General features: G+C 40.3%; 1 protein-coding gene across 2 annotated transcripts; it reads left to right on the top strand.

Annotated features, from left to right (window-relative positions):
* Positions 1-45: 45 nt before the first annotated feature.
* USP38 (ubiquitin specific peptidase 38) lies at positions 46-25,820 on the top strand. 2 transcript variants are annotated; one of them, XR_012042468.1, is made up of 11 exons: positions 46-1,174; positions 2,263-2,398; positions 7,712-7,841; positions 8,090-8,191; positions 11,042-11,200; positions 12,299-12,492; positions 13,044-13,137; positions 13,985-14,091; positions 15,195-16,545; positions 17,821-18,024; positions 25,474-25,611. XR_012042468.1 is itself a non-coding variant. In XM_072861386.1 (10 exons), exons 1-10 carry the CDS (start codon positions 187-189, stop codon positions 25,633-25,635), a joined length of 3,423 nt encoding a protein of 1,140 aa, XP_072717487.1. In that variant the 5' UTR covers positions 46-186; the 3' UTR covers positions 25,636-25,820. The 2 variants fall into 2 exon arrangements, 1 of the variants encoding a protein (XP_072717487.1); XM_072861386.1 differs by lacking the exon at positions 17,821-18,024 and having other exon boundaries at positions 25,474-25,820.
* Positions 25,821-26,594: the final 774 nt, after the last annotated feature.

Below are 26,594 nucleotides of genomic sequence, written 5' to 3'. Positions count from 1 at the left end.
CATGCTGACCGGCCCGCTGCCACCCGCCAGCCCCTCCGCCAGGAGACGCGAGACCGCCGGGACGCGCCGGCCCCGGCCGCCGCTGAAGAGAAAACCGCCGCCGGCCGCCATACCCGCCGCCCCGCCCTCGCTCCCCATTGGCCGACGCCGCAGCGAGGAGGCAGGCTTGCCGCGGCCGGCTGGCGCATGCGCGGTGGCCGCCCGGCGCGGCGTCCCGGCTTCCTGTTTGCGCCGCTCCGCTTCCGGGTCGGCGGGGGAGCGTTCGGCGGTCGCCGCTGGGGCCGCGGCGCTGCCTTAGCCGGGGGCCGGGGAGCGGGGCCGCCGCCCGGGCGAGGGGCGGGGCGCGGGAGCGGCGGCCGCCGCCGCCGGGGCGGCATAGCGCGGCGGGGCGAGGGTAGGGCCGCGGGGAGGCGGCGGCGGCGGCCTCCGCCGAGGCCTGGGCCGGCCCGCCGCCGCCGCCGCTCGGCCGATGCGCCCGGAGCGCCCGCCATGGACAAGATCCTGGAGGGGCTGGTGAGCTCGTCGCACCCGCTGCCGCTGAAGCGGGTGATCGTGCGGCGGGTGGTGGAGTCGGCGGAGACGCCGCTGAGCCAGGCGCAGTGCCGCGCCATGTTCGCCCTCAGCACCCGGCTGGTGCTGCAGGGCCCCGACCCCTTCCAGCGGCAGGTGGGGCGGCAGGTGCTGGAGGCCTACGGCCGCTACCACCGCGCCGAGTTCGAGGCCTTCTTCAACCGCGGGCTCGTCCTCGGCCTCCTGCAGCGCGGCTACGGCGAGCTGAGCAACCGCGACCCCGCCATCCTCGACTACATCCAGGCGGGGCTGCGCCTCATCATGAGCTGCCCCTCGGTGCTGGAGCTCTTCGAGCTGCTGCAGGTGGAGGCCCTGCGGCTGGTGTGCGAGCGGCCGGCGCCGCCGCTCTGCGCCCGCCTCTGCCAGCTGCTGGGCGACTTCCCGCAGTGCCTGCCCCGCGGCAGGAAGCTCTCGCTCGCCTTCTGCCAGCAGCTGGTGCGCAGCATCGCCCACTTCCAGAGCCAGGGCAGCCGGGAGGCCGAGCTGCGCCTCTACGTCTCGCAGGTGACGCAGGTCAGCGGGCTGCTGCGGAGCGTCTGGAAGGCCGAGCCCGACACGCTGCTGCCCTCACTGCAGGAGCTCTTCGCCGTCATCTCCGCCGCCGGTGAGCGCCGCCCGCCGGGGAGCGCGGCCGAGGGCCGGGGGGGAGGCGGGCGGGCGGGCTGTGGGGTAACCTGGGCGCTTGAGGAGAGCGCCGGGCTTGCCAACAGAAGGGAAGAGCCCTACCGCTAGCGTCGGTCGCTTTGCAGGCGTTGCCGTGGAACCGTTGCTTCCTCGCCCAGATACTAAAATGCAACTTTCTGGCCGTCGAGAAAGCAAACCCTCTGTTTCTTTTTCCTCACAAAGAAAAGCTAGAGGGGAAACGGTCACATATTTAGCTGCAGAGCAGCATGGTTTTCGGAAAAACTCCTGTTGCGATGCTTTAAATGATATACCAGGACAGACGTTTGGGTGTCCCGTTAGGAAAAACTAAACCTCTCAGTATCAAAAGGTACTCTTCCTCCTTGCTCCCTCTAGAGGGATACCTTAGGTCTTGGAACTGTTTTTCCAAAAATTGGAGCTGTCTTTGTAGTCTACAAAACTGGGGTGTATGTAAGGAGTATATAAAACTTCGGTATCGCAGGAAGGATTCACCGCCTGAGTAACGTAGATGCGATTGTAAATAGGTCCTTTCTGACCTCAAAAATCTATGAAGTACTGTATTAGCTCATGTTGGAAAGTACCTTTGCTGTTGAGGCACCTGGGAAACTTAACATGATAATGTTATGTTTTCCCATAGCTGGTGTAGTTAACAGACAGTTGTTGAGACAGGACAGGGGAAATATCAGCTGCCTTGGATCCCTAGGCTTAACATCAAGTATGATAAACAATTGTGTGGTACTTCTTTTTAGAAAAAAAACCCCACGTCTCAGTTCCGTTGAGGGTGGAGGAGGAAGTTGGCAGATTGACACTTTCTTGTGTGGATATTAGATGAACAAAAGGAGTTTGTAATTCAGCGCTATTCATTGTCCTTAATCCATTGAAACTTTTAAATTTTGTTTTGGTTTGTGATGATAGAATGTTAGATGTAGGATAGACTAATTGTCTTAAAACTTTACAACTATAGTGAAGTTGTAGGATGGAAGATAAAGCATATTTCTTCTGTGGGGTTTTCTTTTTAGTTTCTTACTTTGTTATGTTCAACTATTACAGATACTTCATTTGAACCTTCTGTTGCACTGGCAAGTCTTGTGCAGCACATACCATTACAGATGATTACAGTACTCATCAGGAGCCTTACTACAGATCCAAATGTGAAAGATGCAAGTATGACTCAAGCTCTGTGCAGGTACCGTATGTACAATGAAATATTGTAGAGGGGGGAAGAGTCTCTTTTTCTTATTCTTGGCTTTTTTAAAAGTTATTTGTCACTTAGGTTCCATTAAAAAAACCCAACCAAACAAAAACCATCAAAAACCCCCTGTCTTTTAAAATGGTATTCTGAGTTATGCTGTTTAGCATGTTAAGGTAGTATATATTTATGATGCTGTGGATGTTTGGATGTTACTGGCATGGTTTCAGTTGAAGTTTGCTGCCTTCATTGCTAACGTGGCTTCTTTCTCATGCTTTGCTAGGGTGCATGAAGAGAGTTAAATAGAAACTAAGAGGAGGTCATCTGTGTTCCTTTTAGATGACATCTTAGGTTTACATCTCCCACCTTATGGGAGATGGCATAAATAGGAAACTTCACAGGCTGAGAAACAAGGCCTTGTTTTCAGAAGATCAACCTTTCTAATCTTTATTTTCCAAGGAGGAGAGTGGCGCTCTCATATGATTGTCTTACCTGTCCTCTCCTCCTCTGAAGAGAGGAGATGGTTAGAAATGAGTTTTACTGCTTAGTTTTGAGAGGTTTTTTCTGCTTAGATATCTTCATGACTTTTTAGTAGGATTCACAGGGACAGTCTCTATTTCCATCTTAATTCAAGCCTCCAGAGGTTTTTTGGATGTTCTTTGAATAAAAGGAGAATATGAATGATGTAAAAACAATTGCATATCATGCTGCTTGTCACTAATCTAAACATGAGTAAACATTGAGATTAGTAGCACTGTTAACAGACTGTGATTCAGATTGCAATCTTGGTTAGTATCTTCAGATATGCGAATAATAGCAATGCAGAAAGATGGCAGTGGGAGAAAGATGAAGACCTTCTTGAAGTTCTTTTATTTTTTTCTAAAGCCTATGGAAGAAGCTGTTACTGAGCACTGAAGGGTAGAAAAATGAGTAAAGTGGTTAAACGGGAGACTGTTACAAATTTATATTGTTTAAAAAAACTTAGTCTTTCAACTAAAATAATTTAATGTCTGCTATATTATTTTTTAACTTCATCCATTTGAGTGTAGTGTAATACTTACACATTCATGTAGGGTAGCACTTGCATATCTTGGTGAAATACTGATTTTTTTTTTTTCCACACTGAAAACATTCCTCATATTTATATTAAATTGAGAAGCTGTATTTCATTTGAAAACATAATTAATGAGAAGAAGCAGCATTAATATTGTAATTTGGGGTAAGATATTGTTTAGGGACTTTAAAAGAATCTGCTTGACTGAACAGATTTTAACAAAGCTGTGTGCCCAGTCTAAAATTCAAAGCTAGGAATTTGAGAATTATTTGTGCACGCTAATTCGATTGAAAAATGTACTGGTGATTAATTTTCATGTTAGTGTAATTTTAGCATTTATGTTGTATTACCTGCTTCAATGCAATGTGATCGTATAATCGTAGCTTTAGAATGGCTTCTCTGTATGCCTCTGCTTAGGGAAGTAATGCAGTGCTGAGCTTTGGGTATAATAGGAGCTGTTGTTATCAAATAAGTGCTCTTTCTTAATGCTAGCCGTGTGGTTGGTGTTTTGCTCTTTTTGAAAGGGCAGTGCAACCTTACTTGCCTTGTTCATTCTTTGAAGTAATACTTGATTTCAGGAGCCTCTAGTTCTGTTCCATGGAACTAACTTTTTAGGTACCCCTTGTTACTTTTGTTGTAAATACTCTGATGTCAACACTGTATCTAGTTTCTTTTTCTATCTCTGGCAACCCTCTGCAATAATTACTCTCATCTGGCTTAGAGGAGTAATTGTAAAGAGGATAATGCAGCTGGAATGTCTGGAGCACCAAATGACAATGTTGTCATCAGGCTTGCATCATTCCCAGGAGATGCAGAACTCCAGGCACAACAAGGTCTCCTGATGAGAGTCAGCAGAGCTTTGGTGTTTGCAAATTAGAGACCTTGTGGCTCACTTCCTAAGGATAACTTTCATGACACTGCAGAGTCTGTCTAAAGTTGAACACAGATTAGTAAATAAGCTGTAATTAGACTAATAAATTGAATCTGTTCAGTGGGGGATTATATTAGGCACAGGTTCATATAAGAAAGGAAGCTTGCTTTTTGGCATCATTGAGCTGTTCTTATTTGGCTCAGCTGTATCATGAAACCTGAAGCATCAGTGAGGAAAAGCAGAAAATTGTTGAATCTCTTCTGGGATATAGGACTACTTTAAGGGTCTACTTCAGAGGTCTCAGAGGAAGTCGACTGCATGTACTCAGTATCCTGACAAGTGTAATGCTGGTTTGCACTTTAACCTGAGTATCTTTGTTAAGAGAAACTGAAAATTTTGCTAAGAAAATCTCCAGACATGGAGTTGGCCCTTTGCCCTGTTGGTAAAAATGTTAAATACTGTAAAAGATGTTAATTTTTTTTTTGGGGGGTGCCTGGTAGTCTGAGGATCTTCTGTTGTTGTTGTTTTGTTTTTTTTCTAATCTGAGGAATTTGTACCTGAGCTGCTAGATTCTTTGTCTGATGTGGCTAAGAAGATATTTTTGTGAAAGAAGTTACTGTCTGAGGTTGCACAGATAAATTTTTTTTCTATCCAGAGATATCAGAAATATTGTCCTTGTTAGGCACATATATGGATAGCAGACCTGCTCATTTTAGGGTGATATGAGGTCCTCTTGAGGCCTTTAAGGTTCTCTTAATCTGGTCAGACACAAAAAATCCTCTGTGTTTTTATTTATGAATATAATGTCCCATATTAATATCTACCTTTGTATTAAAAGTGCAGTCATTGATTGTAACAGAGCAGGAGCCAAGTAAATGCAATGCAGAGAGGATTTAGTAACCAAAATGTCTAATCTTTACCTACCAGATCTCAGATTTGATGCTTTTTAGGACAGTCTCAAGCATGGCTGCAAGTTACTGTTTCCTCTTCTGGCTTTTGTTTCTGCTTTCAAGACCATTGACTCAGCTTTTAAGAGCAGAAACAGATTTTAAGGATGGGGATTCTATCTGTATCAGTTGTAAAGAGAAGCCTGATTCTCTCTATAATGTTAATCATACTGAAATGATAGCTGTTTTCCTATTGGTAACAATGTTGAATAGTTTAGTAGTTAATTATACTGACTAGAGATGACACAGGATGATGGCCCATCACATAACCAGAGCAATGGGATGCAACATGGGGAGCCCCAGCTCCCACCCAAAACCACTGTTTTTCATTTGGAATTTGTGAGTCAGTGTGGTTGAAAGTGCACATAGTATAACGGTGGTAATCAGATATCTTACAACAGTGGTTCTAATATAGGGCTCTACAGAATACTCTTTGCTTGTCTAAAAAGTTAATTAAGAAAACCAAATGTAATGTCATTAGGCTTAAATTAACTGTGCAGATGTTCATGCTACTGCTGAAAAATATCAAGCCTACAAATTGGGGGAAGTTGAAGACAATAGGACTATGAGATTTGGGGCCTATTTTTAGGTTAAGGTTAATTCTTTGCAGGCAAAAGCAGTTTGCCTACTTTTTTGATTCCCTATTTTAGAAAGTGTGTGGAAAGGGTGCTTAGAATAAACATGTTTGAATTTAACACCTTGAGGAGATGAGAGCTTTGTGTAAATTCAGAGCAATGGTTATGATGTTGCCTTGTTTTTTCCCAAGTTTTTTTTGTAGTAACATGGAAGAAACCCAGTAAGATCCATGCTTGATTGTTAAAAAGGCAGTCCTAATGATTCCTTATTTTAGAGAAACCTTTGAGTGTTATATGTGCAGATAGTACATAATTCTGAGATATATAAATTTTAGAATGTGTGTACTATACATTTTTCTGATCCAAATTATAAACTCCGTGTAAATTTTAGGTTGTTTATGGTAATACAGCATGCCCAGAATGCATGTCTGGTGTTGCTAAAGACTGTAGTTTTCTTTTTAGTTTGGAATCTGAGGACTGAAGCCCTGATTTCAGTCTGTTTGGAGCTCTCTTAATCTCCAGGAAGAACATAGGGATGATAGTTTTGCTTCAGACCGATAAACACTAGCTATGCCTGTTTGTAGTGATCATGACTGTTTATTACACTGGTTACTTGTAACCTGTTCAGTTCTGTGCTAGAGCTTAGCCTCTTAAAATCTTTATGAGGAGCTTTTTCAGAAAAGAGGTAAAGAAATATACTTCTAACTTCCTGTTTTCATTGAATTATAGAATAGAATCATACTGTTACGTAGCTTGAGTGGAGCCTTTTGAAGTCATCTGGTCCAATCCTGCTCGAAGCAGGGCCAGCTTCAAAGTCAGACATTGTTGCTCAGGGCCTTGTCCAATGGAGTTAAGAGCTTTCTTCAAGAATGGAGGTGCCTCGGGCCTTACTGTGTAACTTGTTTCAATGTCTGACCACCGTCATGGTGAAAAATTTTTCCTTCCACTTAATTAGTGGTGCCTCATCTGGTTTGAAGAAGGGGATCCTGCGTACCATTAAAGAAAATCCAAAATATTGCTGAGGAAAATCTCAGAAGAACAAAGTCTAAATTTCTTGTTTTAGCTGATACTGCCTTACGATATCGTCTGTGTCTTAGAATCTCTTCAACTAATCTGCCTGTCTGCCTTAAGTATCAGTGTAAATTGTCTATTAATTTAAAAGGATAGAATAGCCCTATTTTTTGTTGCTGATATATCACTATATTTTCTAGGCATAGATAAAGTTCTTTCACTTTTCCTTTTTTTTGCTGTAGTGAAATTCTTCCTTTTGGGGCACATGTAGACCCCAGGCTGCTGATAGCTATTGCACCTGCTGCAATGTATTTAAAATCAGTAGATTTTACCTTTTTAACTGAGAGTATTTGAGTTGGCTTCCAGGAATGTAGTTCTAAGTTGAAGAGGCTTCCTTTTCAAATTTAAACGTAGTAGTTGGTTTTGGTCTGGTCTGGGGTAAAAGGTGTAGGAGGGGAGGTTCCCAGGTACAGGCACTTTTTCACTTTCAGTAGTAAGTTTTTGCCACAAAATAAAAATGTTAGCTTAATGTCTATAAAACCAGGGTTCATATTCTTAAATAGCCAATAACAATAATTACATAAGCATATCAAATTAAATATTATGTATTTTAGGGAGGGGTTGTATTTACTTTTAATGTATTAAATAAATCATTATTAATTACAGAGTTAAAGGACTTGAATATTATCAAAATTATTTTACTACTTGCCTAACATTCTTGTATTACTTCTTGTGAGTCTCTGTGTAAGTGTGTAACTATCTCGGTAATATATAGAAGCTTCTTGTTGAAATTAAAATTAGTGGCATATTGATGTTTTTGTTTTATTTTTTTATTTTTCATTAATCTTTCAGAATGATTGACTGGTTGTCCTGGCCTCTGGCTCAGCATGTGGAAACATGGGTGATTGCACTGCTGAAAGGACTGGCCGCAGTCCAGAAATTTACCATCCTCATTGATGTTACTCTGCTTAAGATTGAATTGGTATGTTGGAAAAGAACATTCAAAATTGAAGGAGAGGGAAAGGAATTTGTAACAGCTATGCAATTGCGTGGCGTCTTTTGTATTGCAACAGATATTATCTTATTCTGCAAAGATGATGTAAATGTATCTATAGCTTTTAGTTGCATGTAATGATTCTGTTTCAAATGGTTGTAGATCTGGAGATCTGTTTACATTTTTACTGAAATTTCACTTTCTAGATTTACTGAAATAAATGTGGGTTTTTTTAGGTGTTTAATCGACTTTGGTTTCCTCTAGTGAGGCCTGGTGCCCTTGCTGTCCTTTCCCACATGTTACTTAGTTTTCAGCATTCTCCAGAAGCTTTTCATTTGGTAAGTTACGAAGTAAATGGTTTTCAATTCTTTGAAATGTCATTCATGTGTGATTTCTAAAGTGGGTGTAAAGAGTAACAGAATTGATGCGCTTGGATTTCCTCTTTGTTTCAAGGTTCCAGAATCAGATTTCTGTGGTTTACAGACCACTAGACTTTCTGACTTCCAGGTTCAACCACTTAATCTGTAACTGGAAATGAGCATTGTTCTTCCTGGTATGTAGATATTTCTGGCAGTAGTATGTGGGCACCCCATTCTATCTTTGACCGTATACTTCTGGAAACCCATTTTATGTGGTGTGAAGGTAGTCTACTGATAAAGTTGGGCTGCAAGTAGACTTTCAGGCCCAACTGTTTGGGGAAAACAGATAATTAATTATCTGCTATATATAATCTAGTCACCCTGGATAGGTGCATGAAACCCAGAAGTACTTCACTTCAAGAAAGCTATGCTATCTATGTTTCAATGTACATATGGGCAAACTGAAGGATACTGTTTTTAATGGCCACTCCTCAAAATGCAGTTCACCAAAGTGGTAGATGTTTGTGTATGACGATGACTGTTCATATTAGTCCAGCAAGATGTATAGTGCCTTCCCTATTCTCATACTCAGTGTTTAGCTTAAACTTTAAGTGAAATATAGGTCTTTCAGCCTTAACCATAGTAACAGCCTGGCACACTGTTTCTTTAAGCTATCCCCAAGGCTCTTAGGCCTGAAGGGATCACAGACCCTTTGATGAGTGTCAGAGTAATTGTCTTATGCCTGTTACACTGTTTTTTAATAATAGAAGTCTGAAGTTTCTCTCTTTTTCCCTCTGCTCCCCTAATCTCGGCCTATGATAGAAATTTGAGTCACAAATGAAAGAGATAAGTAGCCTTGAATATGCTCAAAACATAAATATTTCATGTATTTACTGTCTTTTCTTCTTTGTTCCCAAGAGACAAAACATTCAGGAGAAAAATGTAAAATATGAGAAGACTTGTTCTAGAAATAGTTGTTTGCTTTAACAAGGAAAATTTCTATCATAGGCTGCATGTAGTACTGCATAAACATCTGTCTTGAGGACTTCGTGACCATTTTCCCGCCATTTTAAACAACCTTCTTCACTATCATTTTTTGAGCTACTGCTGTCATTTAGTATTCTATAATATTTTCCTACACTTCAACTACTTGTTTACTTTTTTATAATAAATGGTCTGAATGTAAGATGGTTAAATGCATGTTTGATAAATATAAATTAATTTATTTTGCAATGCATCTGAGTTAGCATTCCCATTCCCTATGCTTGAGCATTGTCAGCATAAATGGCTTGGTTTTTTTATAGAAGAAAAACACTGTCTTGCACTTATGATGTAGAACTTACCATGATGTGTACTATGGAATTCTAAAATCTACTGATGTATAAAATTTTAAATCAACCTCAAGCCAGAAATGATACTTCTGTATGTATTCAAAGTGTAACTTTCAGTATTATGCAGCATGCTGTAAGTAAGAATTTGGCTCTCAATTTGAGAGCGCTGCAGAACCTGTACTTTTTCAATTCTCCCCACGTGCTTTGTCTGTGCAAAATTATCATATATCTCATATCTACTTTATACAAATCTCATTCTTGGAGCTCAATAGTTACTTTCTCATTGCTATGTACCCACATTTATAAAGTGAAAGAGGGAAATTTTTCATTGCAGCTTTCACTATTGACTCTGTAGTACACTGAACACTTAATCTTGGTGGTTTTGTTTTTAAACGGTGGATATCTTGCTTACTAAAAGAGTAGGGTTTGTTTCTCTGAGATGTAAAAATATTCCTTATACTTAGAGAACAACTGATATTTGAAAAAGTGGCAAATTAGTATTTTGCATCTGGCCCCTTTTACTTTGGTGTTTTGAAGTCTATTAATTCTTGTAATTGGTATACTTTCCTAAAATTATGATATTGTTATAATTTCAGTTCTGTATTTCATGTCTTTACTACCAAACAATTTGTAAGCTAATTCGTGATGAGAAATTATTCCATCCACTTTCACAGTTTATCCATTTTGATCACTTGGAAACTGACAGAGGTGTCTAAAAGATTTTGCTTCACAGTGAGAAGTCTCTACTCTTTGGGACTGCACTGAAATAACTTTCTACTTGATGTTTGAAGACTAATATAAAAGTCTCATGCATTTAAAAATGCAGACAGAGCTGCATAGAAGAAGAGGAAGGAGGTGGAATAAACATTTCTGATTTATACCCGATTTAAAATAGTAATGAATCTGAACTAATCCTCAAATAGATTACTGTATCTGTGGTAAGCTTTTTTAGCCCATAGTGAATTACTGTCTTGGTTTATTGAGCCTAGCTCCCTCACTAGGTGGAGCTGTGAGCCAGTTTGTCTTGTAAACTGCAATAGCATGAATGTGTTCATTGGCTTCAGATCCCAAGCATTAGATTCTGTTTAAGGAAAACTGAGAGGTTTGTTTTAAAAATTATATCCATGAAATTAGAACAGGATACTGCACTGTTAGCAGTGGCACAAAAGCAAAATGTTTGCTGTTAATATCCTTAATAAGATGAGTACTTTGGACATTTAGCTGTTTAAAATCTTAATGTGCATTTTCTAAGTTCATAAAGTTCCAAAACTTGATATGTGAGCTAAAGAGAGCATTGAATAATTAATTGTGCTGTTTGAAAATTGTCATGAGTAAAGAATAATGCATGTTTTTCGAGTCACTGTTTCTCAGCCACTTCTTATTTAAGAACAAAAGGTCCCCTGTCATTTGGCATGTGTAAAACAATAAAGCTGTTTGTAAAACAAAAAAACCTGGAAAAATCCAATTAACACCCTTGTTTGTTTGTTTTCCCATTCAGATTGTCCCACATGTGGTCAGTTTGGTTCACTCCTTCAAAAGAGATGGCTTACCCTCCAGTACAGCCTTTTTGATGCAGTTGACTGAGTTGATACACTGTATGATGTATCATTATTCAGGATTTCCAGAGCTCTATGAACCCATTCTGGAAGCTGTTAAGGTATGTTAGGAATATTAAGAGGGTGGAATGTTTTTGGTTTATTTTCCCAAATATGAAAGCTGTAATCCCATAGATCTAAATTCTTTAGAACTTCCACTAGAAGAAAAGAGCTAAGCACATAATCTAATGTAAATTCTAACTGTGTTTGGAATATGCTAGAAAAATTGTCCTGAGTGTCTGATTATAGCAGGTTTTAAGACAATCCTGAAATGAGATCATTTATTAAAAGTACAATCTAATTTCTTAAGCCTCATGTAACTATTAATATACTTTTGTGAGGTTTATTCTAAGCATTTCATTTCAACCCAAGCTAGAAACTGTAATTCTTCAAATATACGTTCAGAGCACTGATAGTATTGAAGAGAAGTAGTTTCTGACAAGTACTTGGCATGGTGCTAATCTTTGGCTAACTCCAAAACACCATTATTAAGCACTACATCTTGATACTGCAGCCAGTATTGCATGCCTGTGTGGGTAAATGATGCTGGCCTATGCTGTTTCAAAGCAAAATTCAGCTTTTTTACATAAATATTTAAGTACATAATGCACTTAAAAGAAAAAATAAATTCAGAAAAAAAAAAGCAACCCCCCAAAAAATAAAATTGAAAAAAATACAAAACCAAAAAAAAACCCACAAAAAACCACTCAATTACTGCCAGATTTTATAGCAGTAGTATTGCAGTTAAATGTTTTGACGCTTACAAAGCCCCTATCAGTGTCATTCTGAGTATTCTGGACTTTATTCTTTCATTCTTACATTTTGATTTGACAGAGCAGGAATATATTTCTACCAGAATAGAGGATGCTCTAGGGGTCTATTAAAGCTTGAAATTTGAGAGGTTTTTGGTGGCAGAAAGGATTCTGTGAATATGCAGGTGAAAGGTGACCAGTAGCCCCTTATTCCTGCAATTGGAAAGCTGAGTAAAGAAAGCTTTGAAGAGGGCTTGGGGGGGGCGTTGTATCGTCTAGGCTGCCAGGGATAGCAAGACCTGAAGGAGAATACAGGAGCAAGTGAAGATGTAAGACTGCTGAATGGCAGGACCTATTATAAAAACAAATACAAAAACCTATTAAGTGTGTTAAATGTTTCTCTTGTAGGATATGCCCAAACCCACTGAAGAGAAGATTAAGTTGATTCTCAGTCAGAGTGCCTGGACTTCTCAATCCAGTTCTTTGCCATCTTGTTTATCTAGACTTTCTGGAAAATCTGAAACTGGGAAGACAGGTCTAATTAATCTAGGAAATACTTGCTATATGAACAGTGTTATTCAGGCACTTTTTATGGCTACAGAGTAAGTCCTTTTTAATAGCTCTTTTCATTGCAAGTTAACTATTGCAGTTGTTGCACTCTTGCTTTTCACAGAATATTAACATGTCCTGGGGGGTCTCAGCTTGCTAGAGCTGAGTGGGTTTCTTTGCACTCAGTTACTGATTGCTTTGTTGAAGTCCAGCTCTGTGAAACTGCAATTTTAGCCATTAAAAATTCCTGATCCTTCTGACCAATGTCAAAAGACAAGTCCCTTTTTCCTCACTGTCCTTGCTCCCTTCGGGATTGTAAAAGTTATGGTGATGCTTTTGTTATAATCTGGAAGCTATTGAAAAAAAAAAAGTCTGTCTATAGCCCATTCTTACACATTTAAATGTTTAAAGAAATAGGTTTTTTGCAATGTTAGTTCCTACTGTACAGTAGTTTTGCACCTGCACTAGAACAGAATCCAGGTATTGAAGGGAAGTGTTACATGTTTTGCTTTCTTTCAAATTGAAGTAATTATCTGAGCTGGAATGATAAGTGCATTGTTGTTAGAAATCTAGCAAGGAAACTAATGCCTACCTTTTTTTTCAGTTTCAGAAGACATGTTTTATCTCTGAATCTAAATGGGTGTAATTCACTAATGAGAAAATTACAGCATCTTTTTGCATTTTTGGCCCATACCCAGGTATGTTAGTTTATTTCATCTGATGTTTTTTAAGCCTAGATCTATATACCAAAATTTAGGAACAAACATGATGCCGTGGAAGTCCTCTTGAGTATATTAAAAATATAAATATGATAAATATGTAGGGGAATGAGTCTGTCTCCAAATCAGATAGTGTAAATGGACTTAGAGAAATCTGTATTTCATAAGTGGAACATCTTGGCATTGTGTTGTTTTTATAAATGGGCAGTAACAAGTTTTCTTTGAGAAGCCTAAATGAAAAAATCCAAGTAAGACCTGAGTTGATATACAAGCTGACTTTATGTAACTTTCTAAGATAAACTGTGACTTTCTGCAGTTATTTTTACACTAAACTTTATTGTAGTTCAGATTCTAAAGTGAACTTCATTAAATGTTCAGAATATTTTGCTAGTGCTAGAAAGACATGAGACACATTTGTTCTCTCTGATTAATAACAATAAACTTGTGAAGGGGATGAGGCTGGATCACCTTAAAAATAAATTGGTACTTATGAAATACTTGTGTTCTGAAGAAAGAAAGCAATTTTTTTTAAGCTTGCCAGCAAGAACAGTAACTGCTATTATGCATAATGTCTCGTTTACACTCACTACATGTTTAATATTTGCCTGCAGGATCCACTACTTTTATCTTGTACTAGAGGTGATTACTACAAAATTAATGGCTCTCTTCCTATGATTAAGTGGTTTAAATGTTTGTGTACCATGTGTTTCATACAGTTCCTCAAGAATAATGTAGTCCAAAGTTCAGTGGTCGATATCAAAATAATATAACCAATTTTTAAAGTAGTTCTTATGTAACCCTGTCTGTCCCTCTCTTACGCAAACAGAGAGAGGCATATGCTCCTAGAATTTTCTTTGAGGCTTCCAGACCACCATGGTTCACCCCTCGATCCCAGCAGGATTGCTCAGAATATCTCAGATTCCTGCTAGACAGGTACAGTTATTGTGCCATTAATGGGAATGAATCTACAGTCTTATCACGTAATGTTGAACTCTTAGGAGCAGTCATGTAACAGTTCCACTGCATGAGTGGGGACCAGGAATTTTGGGCCTCTTCCTGGCTGTCTCTGGTTTTCTGAATGGCCTATGAAACACTCTTCATGGGTTTAATCTGTGGTAAAGTCTGGATACCATCCTGTATCCACATCATTTAAAGCAGGTTATAATGGTAGTAATGTTCCATTTTTACAAATGTAAACTTGGGTGTTATGTTAGAGTCATGGTCTCGTTGTAAAATTAATGTGGTTGCTGAAAGCAGTTTAGTTGTGCATCTGGAATTTCATGTTTGTGGAGGCAGCTACGTTTCATACAGGTCAGATAAGTCATGAAGAGATGTACGTGTATTTATAACCAGTTTCATAAACAAGCAAATTAACTGTGGCACAGATAAAACAAAAATACCTAAATTTATTAGTAGCCCTCTTTAATTTTGGCTTGCTGAGATGTGGCTTAAGCAATATTGCTTTATGACACATTCCACTTCTGCAGAAGTTTATCTCAATAGTGAAATAGTGTTCTCTTCTCCTCCACCCCAGCCCCCATCTTGGGTTTCTTTTTTGTTTTGGTTTTCCTTGCTGTAGTTTCTTAACTTTCTTGGCTACAAAATCCTGACCTTTTCTTTGGAAATAGTCTGGCACTAGATAAATAGCTACTTGTTCTCTTACAAAATCTGGCATACAGAACCAGTCAACTGGATAACTTACTTATTAAGATAATGTAATGGTAAATAATAAAAATGTTGTTTAGGTTTTTTTAATACTTGCCAGTTCTCTCACTATATCCATTGTGTTCTGTTATATATAATGAAACCCACATTAAATGCATTTGTGCTTCTCATACTCTTGTTTTGGATAGTACTGACCTGTATGGTTCAGCTTGCTTATATAAAAAATAACAAATAGCTTTTTTTTGATGCAAGATACTTCTAGCCAGTTAACCGTCTATATTTTTTAGCATAACTGGGAAGTCTGAAATGGTGTAGCAATATTTGTTTGGAAAATAGCACAGCTACTTGGATTTATTTATCTTTGTCTTCAGGCTGCATGAAGAAGAGAGAACCTTGAAAGCGTTGTCTTCAGCAAAGACTTCTGAAAGTGTAATGAATGAAGAGTCCCAGACACAAGAAGCTGTCCATAAAGCACAAGTATTTGCTGAAGCACCTTGTATGGGAAGTGAAGAAAGGACTCTGATAGAGAAGATGTTTGGAGGAAAATTGAAGACCACTATATGCTGTTTGAACTGCAAAAGTATGTCCCAAAAGGAAGAAGCCTTCACAGATCTCTCTCTGGCTTTCTGTCCTCCAACTTCCTTGGAGAACACTGGCCCAAAATGTATGGAGCGCTCTGAAGTGAAAGACGACTACATGGTGCAAACTAATACTTTAGCAACTAGTCCTGCTGGAGAAACACTTCTCAATAATTTGGAAGTAAATGGTGGATGTGACACAATAATGAATGAAGGAACCATAAAAGATTTTTCTACTGAGCCAAACTCTGAGAATACCACAAATTCTGAACTCAACAAAGTTCAAGATAATAGGGATGTGTCTCAGAGTCTAGTAGGTAAAAACACCCTGTCAGTTACAGACTTACTGAATTATTTTCTGGCACCTGAGATCCTCAGTGGAGACAACAAGTATTATTGTGAAAAGTGTGCCTCTCTACAGAATGCTGAGAAAACTATGCAAATCATTGAGGAACCTGAATACCTCATTCTCACTCTTTTGAGATTTTCGTATGATCCAAAGTGTCATATAAGGCGAAAAATCTTGGACAATGTGTCTCTGCCACTTGTTTTGGAACTGCCGGTCAAAAGAGCAACATCCCCTCTAGCTGTAGTTTCAGGAGGTTGGTCTGTTGGTGTTGAGATTTCTGATATTGGAGAAAATCTTGCTAAAAAACTGAAGCCTTCAGGTGCTGATGAAGTGACCTGCCCACAGTTGGTGCCCTACATGTTAAGCTCTGTGGTGGTGCATTCAGGTGTATCTTCTGAAAGTGGACATTATTATTCATATGCTAGAAATGTTACTGGGTCAGGGCCTTCAGGACTCTGCCACCAGTCTACAGCTCTTTCTTTAGTTTCTCCTCAGGATAAGTTGTTGACAGAGGAGAGTCCTTGTACTGTTGTAGAAAATGAGCTGGACACTGAGATGCCAAGAGAATGGTTTCTGTTCAATGACAGCAGAGTGACATTTACCTCATTTCAGTCAGTCCAGAAAATTACCAGTAGATTTCCAAAGGACACTGCTTATGTTCTGTTTTACAAAAAACAAAATAGCGCCTGTGGCTTCAACACCAATTCGGCAAATGGACTCTGGGTAAATGGAGACCCTCCCCTACAAAAAGACCTCATGGATGCAATTACGAAAGATAACAAACTGTACTTGCAGGTAAGACGGAAACTGTATATGAGGAGTGGTCTCCTTAAAACACACAAGAGAGTCTAAAAGAAAGAAAAAGTTAGCTTTTAAATATTCTGGTATATTAACCTTATAAATCACCAGTCTTGCTTCCATCTTGTTGTTGCTAGACAGATTTCACAGTAAGGTTGTCACCATTAGATAGGAAGTGTCAAGGAAAATGGCTTAAACTCATTTCAGTTTAAATATTTAGTAGAGATGCTTGCATAGGTCGTTTAACCACTTGTAATTCTACACAGGAGAGGCTTTTTGAAGAATTCTGATTTTCATTGCCTTTAATAAATTACAAGAGTAGCTAAAGTATACTTAAAAACTTTTTAGCAGTGTTCTTACTAGTGCTTTTTCATTTAGAGTGAAGTTTTATTTATATAACTGTGCTTATCCAAATGGTAGAACCACTAAAATGAAGACCAGATGCTAGTGACTAGATTCCGCTTTCCCTTTGCTGTCTATTCTGCCTCCTTCTGTGGGACCAGCACTGCCAGCTGCACATTCCCTGTGCTCCAAGAACTTCACCTAGCTGTAGTCGCGTCTTCGATTGCTGTTACAAAAAACCACTGTTCTCCACATTTCGATAGGTTTCCTTTGAGCGTTGCTGCTATGTTTGGATGCTGTAACAGTAAAAGTGTGTTTTACTGTGTGCTCTTTGGGTTAAGCTGTTCCTGTAAGAGTTCTAGGCCTACTCAAATTAGAAAAACTAGGTAAATGCAAATTAGAAAAGAACAGCTAAATCTCACTGGAAAAATCTGTTAAAATAGCTGCAGGTATTTTACAAACATAAGAGAACTGAGAGTTTAATTTCAACTCTGCTGCTATTTTCAGACTGTGTGGTTAAAGCATTTGTGCCCTAACCATCTTTGTTTATATGCCACCTCTCCTCTTGACTGTACAAGGTAGCATAAAACATAGCTTCTTCAGCAGTGATCTCAGATCATAGAATCATAGAATAGTTTGGGTTGGAAGGGACCCTTAAAGGTCATCTAGTCCAACCCCCCTACAGTGAGTAGGCACATCTTCAATTAGATCAGGTTGCTCAGAGCCCCTTCCAGCCTGACCTTGAATGTTTCCAGAGATGGAGCATCTACCACCTCTCTGGGCAACCTGTTCCAGTGTCTTGCCACCCTCATGGTAAAAGATGTCTTCCTTATATCTAGTCTAAATCTACCCTCTTTTAGTTTAAAACCATTACCCCTTGTCCTGTTGCTACAGGCCCTGCTAAAAAGCTTGTCCCCATCTTTCTTACAGGCCCCCTTTAAGTACTGAAAGGCTGCAGCAACGTCTTCTGGAGCCTTCTCTTCTCCAGGCTGAACAACCCCAACTCTCTCAGCCTTTCCTCATAGGAGAGGTGCTCCAGCCCTCGGATCATTTTTGTGGCCCTCCTCTGGACCGCTCCAACAGGTCCATGTCTTCCCTGTGCTGAGGACTCCAGAGCTGGACGCAGTACTCCAGGTGGGGTCTCACCAGAGCGGAGTAGAGGGGCAGAATCACCTCCCTCGACCTGCTGGCCACACTTCTTTAGATGCAGCCCCGGATACAGTTGGCTTTCTGGGCTGCAAGCGCACATTGTTGGCTCATGTCCACCTTTTCATCCACCAGTACCCCCAAGTCCTTCTCCGCAGGGCTGCTCTCAATCCCTTCATCCCCCATCCTGTGTTGATAACTGGGGGTTGCCCTGATGCAGGTGCAGGACCTTGCACTTGGCCTTGTTGAACCCCGTTGAGGTTCACATGGGCCCACTTCTCCAGCTTGTCCAGGTCCTTCTGGATGGCATCCCATCCCTCAGGCATGTCAACCACACCACTCAGCTTGGTGTCATCTGCAAACTTGCTGAGGGTGCACTCGATCTCACTGTCTATGTCATTGGTGAAGACAGTAAACAATACTGGTCCCAGTATTGACCACTGAGGGACATTGAGCTGTTGACCACTGCCCTCTGGATGCCACCATCCACCAATTCCTCATCCACCGAACAGTCCACCCATCAAATCCATCTCTCTCCAATTCAGAGAGAAGGATGCTGGGGGAGACTGTGTCAAAGGCCTTACAGAAGTCCAGATAGACGACATCCATTGCTTTTCCCTTGTTCGCTGATGTGGTCACTCCATCGTAGAAAGCCACTAGGTTGGTCAGGCAGGACTTGCCCTTGGTGAAGCCATGTTGGCTGTCTTGAATCACCTCCCTATCCTCCATGTGCCTTAGCAAGGCTTCTAGGAGGGTCTGTTCCATGATCTTCCCAGGCACAGAGGTGAAGCTGACAGGTCAGTAGTTCCCAGGGTGCTCCTTTCTACCCTTTTTAAAAATGGGTGCAATGTTTCCCTTCGTCCAGTCACTGGGGACTTCACCTGACTGCCATGACTTTTCAAATATCATGGACAGTGGCTTAGCAACTACATCAGCCAATTCCCTCAGGACTCTGGGATGCATCTCATCAGGTCCCATAGACTTCTGTATGTTCAGGTTCCTCAGGTGGTCACAAACCTGATCTTCCCTTACAGTGGGAGGGGCTTTACCCCCCTGGTCCCCAACATGTTGTCCATTGACTCGGGAGGGGTGAGGAGAGCGGTTGCCAGAGAAGACTGAGGCAAAAAAGTTGCTGAGTACCTCAGCCTTCTCCTCGTCCATTGTTACCAGTTTGGCAGCCTTTTTCATTGGGGCAGTACGCTTTCTTTGGCCTTCCTTTTCTGGCTGACATACCTGTAGAAGCCCTTATTTTTTGTGTCCCTTGCCAAGTTCAGCTCCAGCCGCACCTTGGTCTTCCTGACCCCATCCCTACACAACTGGGGCAGTGTTCCTATACTCTTCCCAGGTTACCTGTCCCTGCTTCCACTGCCTGTGCATTTCCTTCTTGCCCTTCAGTCTGACCAGCATGTCTCCACTCATCCATGCTGGTCTCTTCCCTTCCTTTCCCGATTTCTTACACCTGGGGATCGAGAGCTCTTGTGCTCTATGGAAGGCATCCTTAAAGATCTGCCAGCTCTGTTCTGTTCCCTTGTCCCTGAGGGCAGTTTCCCAGGTGGCCCTATTGACTAGCTCCTTGAAGAGCTGGAAGTTTGCTTTCCTAAAATTCAGGTTCCTGACGTTACTTTTTGCCTGTCCCATCTCCCTCAGGACTGTGAACTCCACCAGTGCATGATCACTGCGGCCCAGGCTGCCTCCAATCTTGACATCACCGATTAGCTCACTTGCTAGGTGTGAGTTGGTGACCATCAGGTCCAGTATTGCATCCCCTCTGGTAGGGTTGTCTATTACCTGGCTTAAGCAGTTATCCTCAGTGCATTCCAGCAGTCTCCTGGATTGCCTACAGCTCGCCGTGCTACTCTTCCAGCAGATGTCGGGGTGGCTGAAGTCCCCATCAGGATGAGAGCCTGCAAGTGCGATGCCTCCTGTAGCTGGAGTAAGAAGGCTTTGTCAATAGGCTCCCCTTAATTGGGTTGCCTGTAGTAGACACCAACCACAAGGTTCCCTTTGTTGCCTCGGTCTCTAATTCTTACCCATAAGCTTTCAGCCTGCTTGTGGCTATTCTTCAGGGACAGCTCTTCACACTCCATCCATTTCTTGATATAGAGGGCAATGCCTCCACCCCTCCTTCCTTGCCTGTCCCTTCTGAACAGCCTGTATCCATTGATAGCCTCACTCCAGTCATGGGATTCGTCCCACCAAGTTTCGGTAATGGCAACTTGGTCGTAGCTTTCTAGCATCACGGTGGCTTCCAGCTCCTCCTGTTTGTTGCCCATGCTGCATGCCTTGGTGTAGAGGCACTTCAACTGGGCTGTTGGCCATGTCACCTTCTTAGAGGAACACCCCTTAGTTCCTTTGAGGTATTTCACTGGTGTTTCCCTCTTGGCTCCTGTTACCTCAGGAGCCCCTGGCTCGTCTCCGTGAGACTTCAAGTGTGTTGCAGCGTAGCCGGCACATCTCAGAGCAACAGGCTGAAGGCCCTCGCTAGCACCCCATCCCTCTAACCTTGGCGTGTCATCCACAGCTTGTCACGGGCCAGCCTGATACTATCGCCCTCCCCCTTCCAGTTTAGTTTAAAGCTCTGTCAATGAGCCCTGGTAGCTCATGAGCAAAGACCCTCTTCCCCCTTTGAGAAAGGTGAATCCCATCTGATGCCAGCAGGCCTGGTGCCATGTAGGCCATCCCATTATCGAAAAACCTAACATTGTGACGGTGACACCAGCCACGCAACCATGTATTAATAGACTGGGTCCATCTGTTTCTTCCAGTGTCACTGCCCACAGCTGGAAGGAGAGAGGAAAAAATAACCTCTGCTCCAGATTCCCTTACCAACTGTCCCAAGGCCCTGAATTCTCTTTTTATTGCCCTTGGACTACGCATTGCAGCTTCATCGCCACCCACATGGAAAAGCAGTAGTGGGTAATAGTCTGAGGGCTGTACCAGGCTAGGAAGTTTCCTCGTGATGTCCTTAACCCGGGCCCCAGGGAGGCAGCAGACTTTCCTAAGAGGAGGGTCTGTCTGGCGTATTGGACCCTCTGTTCCCCTCATAAGGGAGTCACCTACAACTATAACCCGTCTTTTCTTCCTCGTGGAGGTGGTTGTGATACAGGGGGTAGGCCTTTCTGAACTTGCCAACACCTCTGGTGTAGATGGACTGTCATCCACATCATCCACTGACTGGCCTTCCGCATCCAGATCCTCATACCTGTTGTACAGAGGCACCTGCGAAGGCGAGGTGGGCAAGGACAGGATTTGCCTGCCTCCCCGAGCGTGGACTTGCCTCCAAGATAACCTAATGTTTTCAGTCAGAATTGCTGTGACTTCCACTGATGCGTGAATGCTTTAATTATGAAATTTTAAACTCGAAGCCAGATTATTTTTTATTTTAGCTATATAACTACAGCAGCATCTAGATAATTGGAAAAAAAAAAATCCATTTTAAGGACACAGCCTGAAGAAAAGTGGTACAACTACAGTGATATTGTAACCTTTTTTTATATAAGGCCAAACATTTAAAGGAGGAACAGTGTCATCCACATAGAATATAAATCCTAGTAACTATTCTTATTTGCGTATTTCCCTGTTGAATCCAATGCTTGCAGTCACATATTTCAGTGTTATCAACAGGATAGGTGATTACCTGAGTATGCATAACTTTTTTCAGATCTGAAGAGATGTTTTAGCCATATGGAATAAACAACATTATCAGGATATTGAGAAAATAATTTGTTAAATAACAAAGTTATTCTTAAATATGTTTCTCTGAATTCACATTTTCAAGACCATTTTGATGCAATTTCTGGAATATGCAAAGAAGTTATTACTTTAAGCTTTTTGAATACTGCTTTATGCCTAGAACCAGTGAAAAATCAATGTGATTTTATAAAAGTTAGTCACTTGGTGCATATACACAAAACTTGCTTTTTGATAATATGCCAGACTAAAGTTTTCTCTACAGAACGTGTAGCTGAAGTCATATAAAGTGCGCAGACGTTTTCTCTTATAGCTTACAAGTGAAAGCCAAGTTAGTAGTTTCTTGAAAGCCTTTCCTTTACAATTAAAAAAAAAAAAGTAGTCTTCTCAAAATGAAGAAAAAATATTTTCCAAGTATATGTTTTTTGTTTGGGTTTTAGTTGTTTTGTTGTTTTGATAAATTTATGATCTTCTCACCTTTCAATTTTGGATTATTCAGTATTGGCTTTCTTTGTCATGCTCTACTAATCTCAGTTGTTGAGGTCCTGTCCTTTTCTCAATTTAAATGAGGCTGATTAGAAATGCTGATTAGAAATTGTTTTTCTCAAATTAATACTTATATTGTGATTCACTGAATTAGGTTATTGTAATTTTGAGAAGTTGCATTTCATTGTTGTTCAGAGTTCTAAACTAGTGTTTTCCTGCTAAGAATATACTTTTCTGTTCTGAGAAAGCCTTTACTTTTGAGAAGGAACGTTCCAAAAAAACTCTAGCTTACTGCTTTTGTTTTACTATTGCATACCAGTTTACCACATGGTAAATGAAAATGTTTTCACTTTAAATAACAAAACCTGCAATATGGGTAGCTCCCACTCCAGTTAAAACAAATTAAAAATGTAATTCTGGGAACAAGTAGAAAGCAGGGGCAGATGCTCTGCATTATTCTCCAGAGAACTATATTGACTCTCAAGTTTTACTTACCTGATTTAGTATTTGTTGGGATAAACATAATCAGCCTTAAAACATTCAACATATTTTTTTTTTTAGAAACAAGGATATTTCTTGCAAAAATGCCAGTGCTGTATGCTATACTAGAACAATTTAATGTAGGTTAGTATTTATCAAGTCAGTATATGCCTTGAGAGAAGAAAGAAATGTGCTCATTTAGCACAAACTACTGAACAGGAATAAAGCATGAAAGATCTTAAACTGCTAAATAGTTTCACTTTTAGCATTGAAGACACAAATAGTGTGTAGTTTTTAATACTAGTACTCTGTTGAGAAACTTCAATAATTGATAATTCGATCACTGCTCCATATTTGTCATGTGTGTGCATATACAGAGAGATACTTTCCATCCATTATAGAAAATGTTTTGTACACGGTAGCAATGACGCTAACATCACGACTGAGGTTTATCCTACTCTCAGTGCATTATGGCTGCTTCTGAACAGTATTTCTAAGTGGCTGACAAAAGCTGTGCTTGCAGCTGACTTACACTCTGTACTGAACGTGATGTGCGTCTCCAGAGCTGAGAGAGATGTCCCTGCACATAAGTCATGTGCAAGGGACTGTGTTGTTGCTCTTCATAGTAGTGCTTCTCCTCTCGGCTTGTCCCCTCTCTGGGAGGAAGCCTAGTGACAGCAGAACAATCATACTGTTGCTAACAGTGTTGTGAAAGGTACGTAATAGAAGAAATATATAAAGTAATTTAGCTGTATAGCTATGCCAAAACCTTATGCCATCCAGTAACTGCAGTAAGGCAAATTAAAATAAATAGTGTTTCTAGCTAAATCTGGCAAAAAAATTCTTAGCTGGAAGCCTCTAGTGTTCTTTTTGTCTACAATTTTAAGATTTTTATTTAATATAGCATAATCCACAAACCTATTGTTGATGCTTATATTCTTTTGTAGTACAGTTTATTAGGTAAAACTTAACTACTGGGGTTTAAGAGGTATAAAGTTGCCAGAAAACAGTTCTCTGGAGGGATGAAAGTGGAGGAGGGAGTAAGGAAAACTCAATTTTTTGTTTGGTACTGTGCTGCATTAAAACAAACATTTTTCTGAAATATTTTACCAAAAAAAGAAAAACCAGGCCAGGTACAGTGTAGCGAGTCTCCCACTGTTTAGTTCTGAGAATAAATTCTGTTCGAAACTAAACAGTTTTGCAGTGTAGTTTTTCAACTAAACAGGCTATTTATACAAGGCCTGCTATTTTAATGAAAATTTTCTGTTGATTTCTGATACTAGAAGTGAGTTCTTCATATTCCCTTGTTATTCCTAGTAAATCTACTTAGTTTTCGATGTGTCTTACAGTTAGCAGATACAGAAGAATCCACATATTTTTGGAGGCAGTATAGTACTGTCTTTCAGGAATATGGCCAGCATATCTATATAGACAATGTCCTTCAAATATCTTTTATATAATTTTGGAAATGAGTATGCATTTCAGTCCTTAGTAGTGTAAAATAGTTTCAAACTTAGGCTGTGTTTTTCTAAGAGGGCAGAGTAATTTAAATCCACAAGTGCTATTTTTAGCACCTGTGAAAGTACATGGACAAGACTAAGTTTAGCGCTTTCACGGTAGTACAATACAAACAGTCTTCCAGGTTCTTGGCTCTGTTCCTTGCTTTCACCAGGAGGTGGAGAAGAAAAGGAACAATTCAAGGTGACCCATGTAATTACTATAACCCTGTTAAAATTTCCTCCCGTTGCCTTTAGGGAGGTATGTAGTGATGCAGTGTCATGTGAAGGAGGCTATCAGTATGAGCCTTAGCACCTGAATACTTTCAGATGGTTTCCTAAAGAACTCAAGCTTCTACAGGTCTGCTGTCTTTTTCTTGTCAGTCTTCCAGAGCTCAACGCCTGCCTTCCCTCTCTCAATTTTTGAAGCTCTTGGCCAATTTGAGAAAGGGATACTTTCTCAGTAAAGACAAGAAATTGCTGCAAGGTTTATGAAACTAGTTGGCCAGAGAAAAAATAGTGTATGAGATCTCTAATGAGGGAAAAGCCTGTGCTTATCCCCTTGTTAGATGTCTAAGAAGCCACAGGGGCATTCAGCTGAAAAAGCAGCTAGCAGGAGGCTGTGCTTTCTTGTTCCTGCTATTTTTGTGGGTACTTTTTCCAGCAGCTGACTCTGATTTTATGGAGTACTTGAGAGTTCCTGAGGCTTACTAATGTTAAAACAGAGTTAGCATAGCAATAGTACTTGAAAGTTAGAAAGCTGCACTGAATGAAAACTGAATAGCTTGTCCATCTCTTTGCCTTTTATCTGAGTATGTTGTTACTCTATGCAGCTGAGTGAGTGCAATAAAAAATGTGTCCTTTAAATATTTAACATTTATTTAATGGTCTTACCTTTCTATTTGGCAACCAAGAACAAGGGCATCTTAAAATTGCTAGGATGAAAATTCATGTGAAACATATATCAAAAAGTAATGTTTTGTTAGCTTTTGATCAGCAGTCCAATTCTTTACTAACATCCCGTGTTGCTATGAAATATGATTTTAGCATAAACTTAAATGGATTTAATTATGATTCGCATATACTTACTGACGTTCAACGAAACTGTACATCTCGGATTGGCTGTGGAAGTTCAACTTGAAGTTCAATAAAGCCATTCAGACTTAGGAGTCCAGAAGTTAGCGATGTTGCTTTAAAAGCTGTTTCAAAATTTACTAGAAATAAACTGCTTCAAGGACTTGAGGTTGTCTTTTTTTTTTTAATTGTGTTTATTCTTTCATTTCAGGAGCAAGAGCTTAGTGCTCGAACACAAGCACTTCAAGCTGCCTCAGCCTCATGCTCTTTCCGACCCAATGGATTTGATGACAATGACCCCCCGGGAAGTTGTGGACCTACAGGTGGAGGAGGAGGGGGTGGGTTCAGTACTGTTGGTAGATTAGTCTTTTGACTTTGAAGACAACCTGGAATACACTGGTTCCAAAGCAGCCCAGTACTGCTGAGGACAACTAAAATATTGAACTTTGTCAGATATTGTACCAAGCTTTGAGACTTTATCCTTGTTCAAAAGCAAATGTTGGGGTGTTTTTGGTTATGTTTATTTGAAATAAATAAGTGCATAATGGAAAAAAACTACCTCTTAAAAATTCAGTTGCTTTTATAGTAAGATATGCTTGCCCAAAAGACAGAAAATTGAAATTTTTAAGTAGTTGCTAATGACACTGCATTAAACTGAACTTACATCAGTTTTTATTGTCCTCATCCACTGAATGAACAAAGTTCATTTTTTCACTCTGACGGTATTGCTTTATGTGGAAATCCTTTCAGATGGGCTAAACTGCATACATAGTCTCTCACCCCCACCTTATTTTCAAATCCAGTACCTTTATGGATTTCCAGAGATGATGCAATTTATAATGAAGGCAATAACTTAAATATGACATGATACAGTACTTTTCCAGATTAAAAATTATTCAATATATTTCCAGTGTAAATGTAAAGAAGAAAAAATAATTTATAAATATTTGCTAAGTTGTTTTCCAAAAAAGTGCATGTTCTGTAGGAACAATGTTTTTAAATAGAAATTGTTAACTTTGTAGCATTTCTAATTGTTTTGAGGATTTTAAAATCATTTCAGGGAATCTATCTGCTGTGTATTGGAAAGGAAGAGATTCTGTATGTGCCTTGCAGTACTGTAACTTAAAACAAACTTTCTGAGGCTGCAGAAAAGGGGAAAAATATGTTAGTAGTCAATTACTTTTTTTTTAGTCAGTATTAGAAATCAATACACTTATAGAAAGCTATTAGGTTTCCAAAAGTAAAAATCTAGTAGTCTGAAATGCAGTAAGTGTGTTGCCCCTTATTTTTTAATTAAAAAAAATACATACCTAGTGATATATAACTTTCGTG

This window comes from Ciconia boyciana, chromosome 5 (genome assembly GCF_034638445.1).
Source record: "Ciconia boyciana chromosome 5, ASM3463844v1, whole genome shotgun sequence".
NCBI lineage: Eukaryota > Metazoa > Chordata > Aves > Ciconiiformes > Ciconiidae > Ciconia > Ciconia boyciana.
Note: the sequence above shows the minus strand (reverse complement) of the source record. Positions and strands in the feature narration are given on the sequence as shown.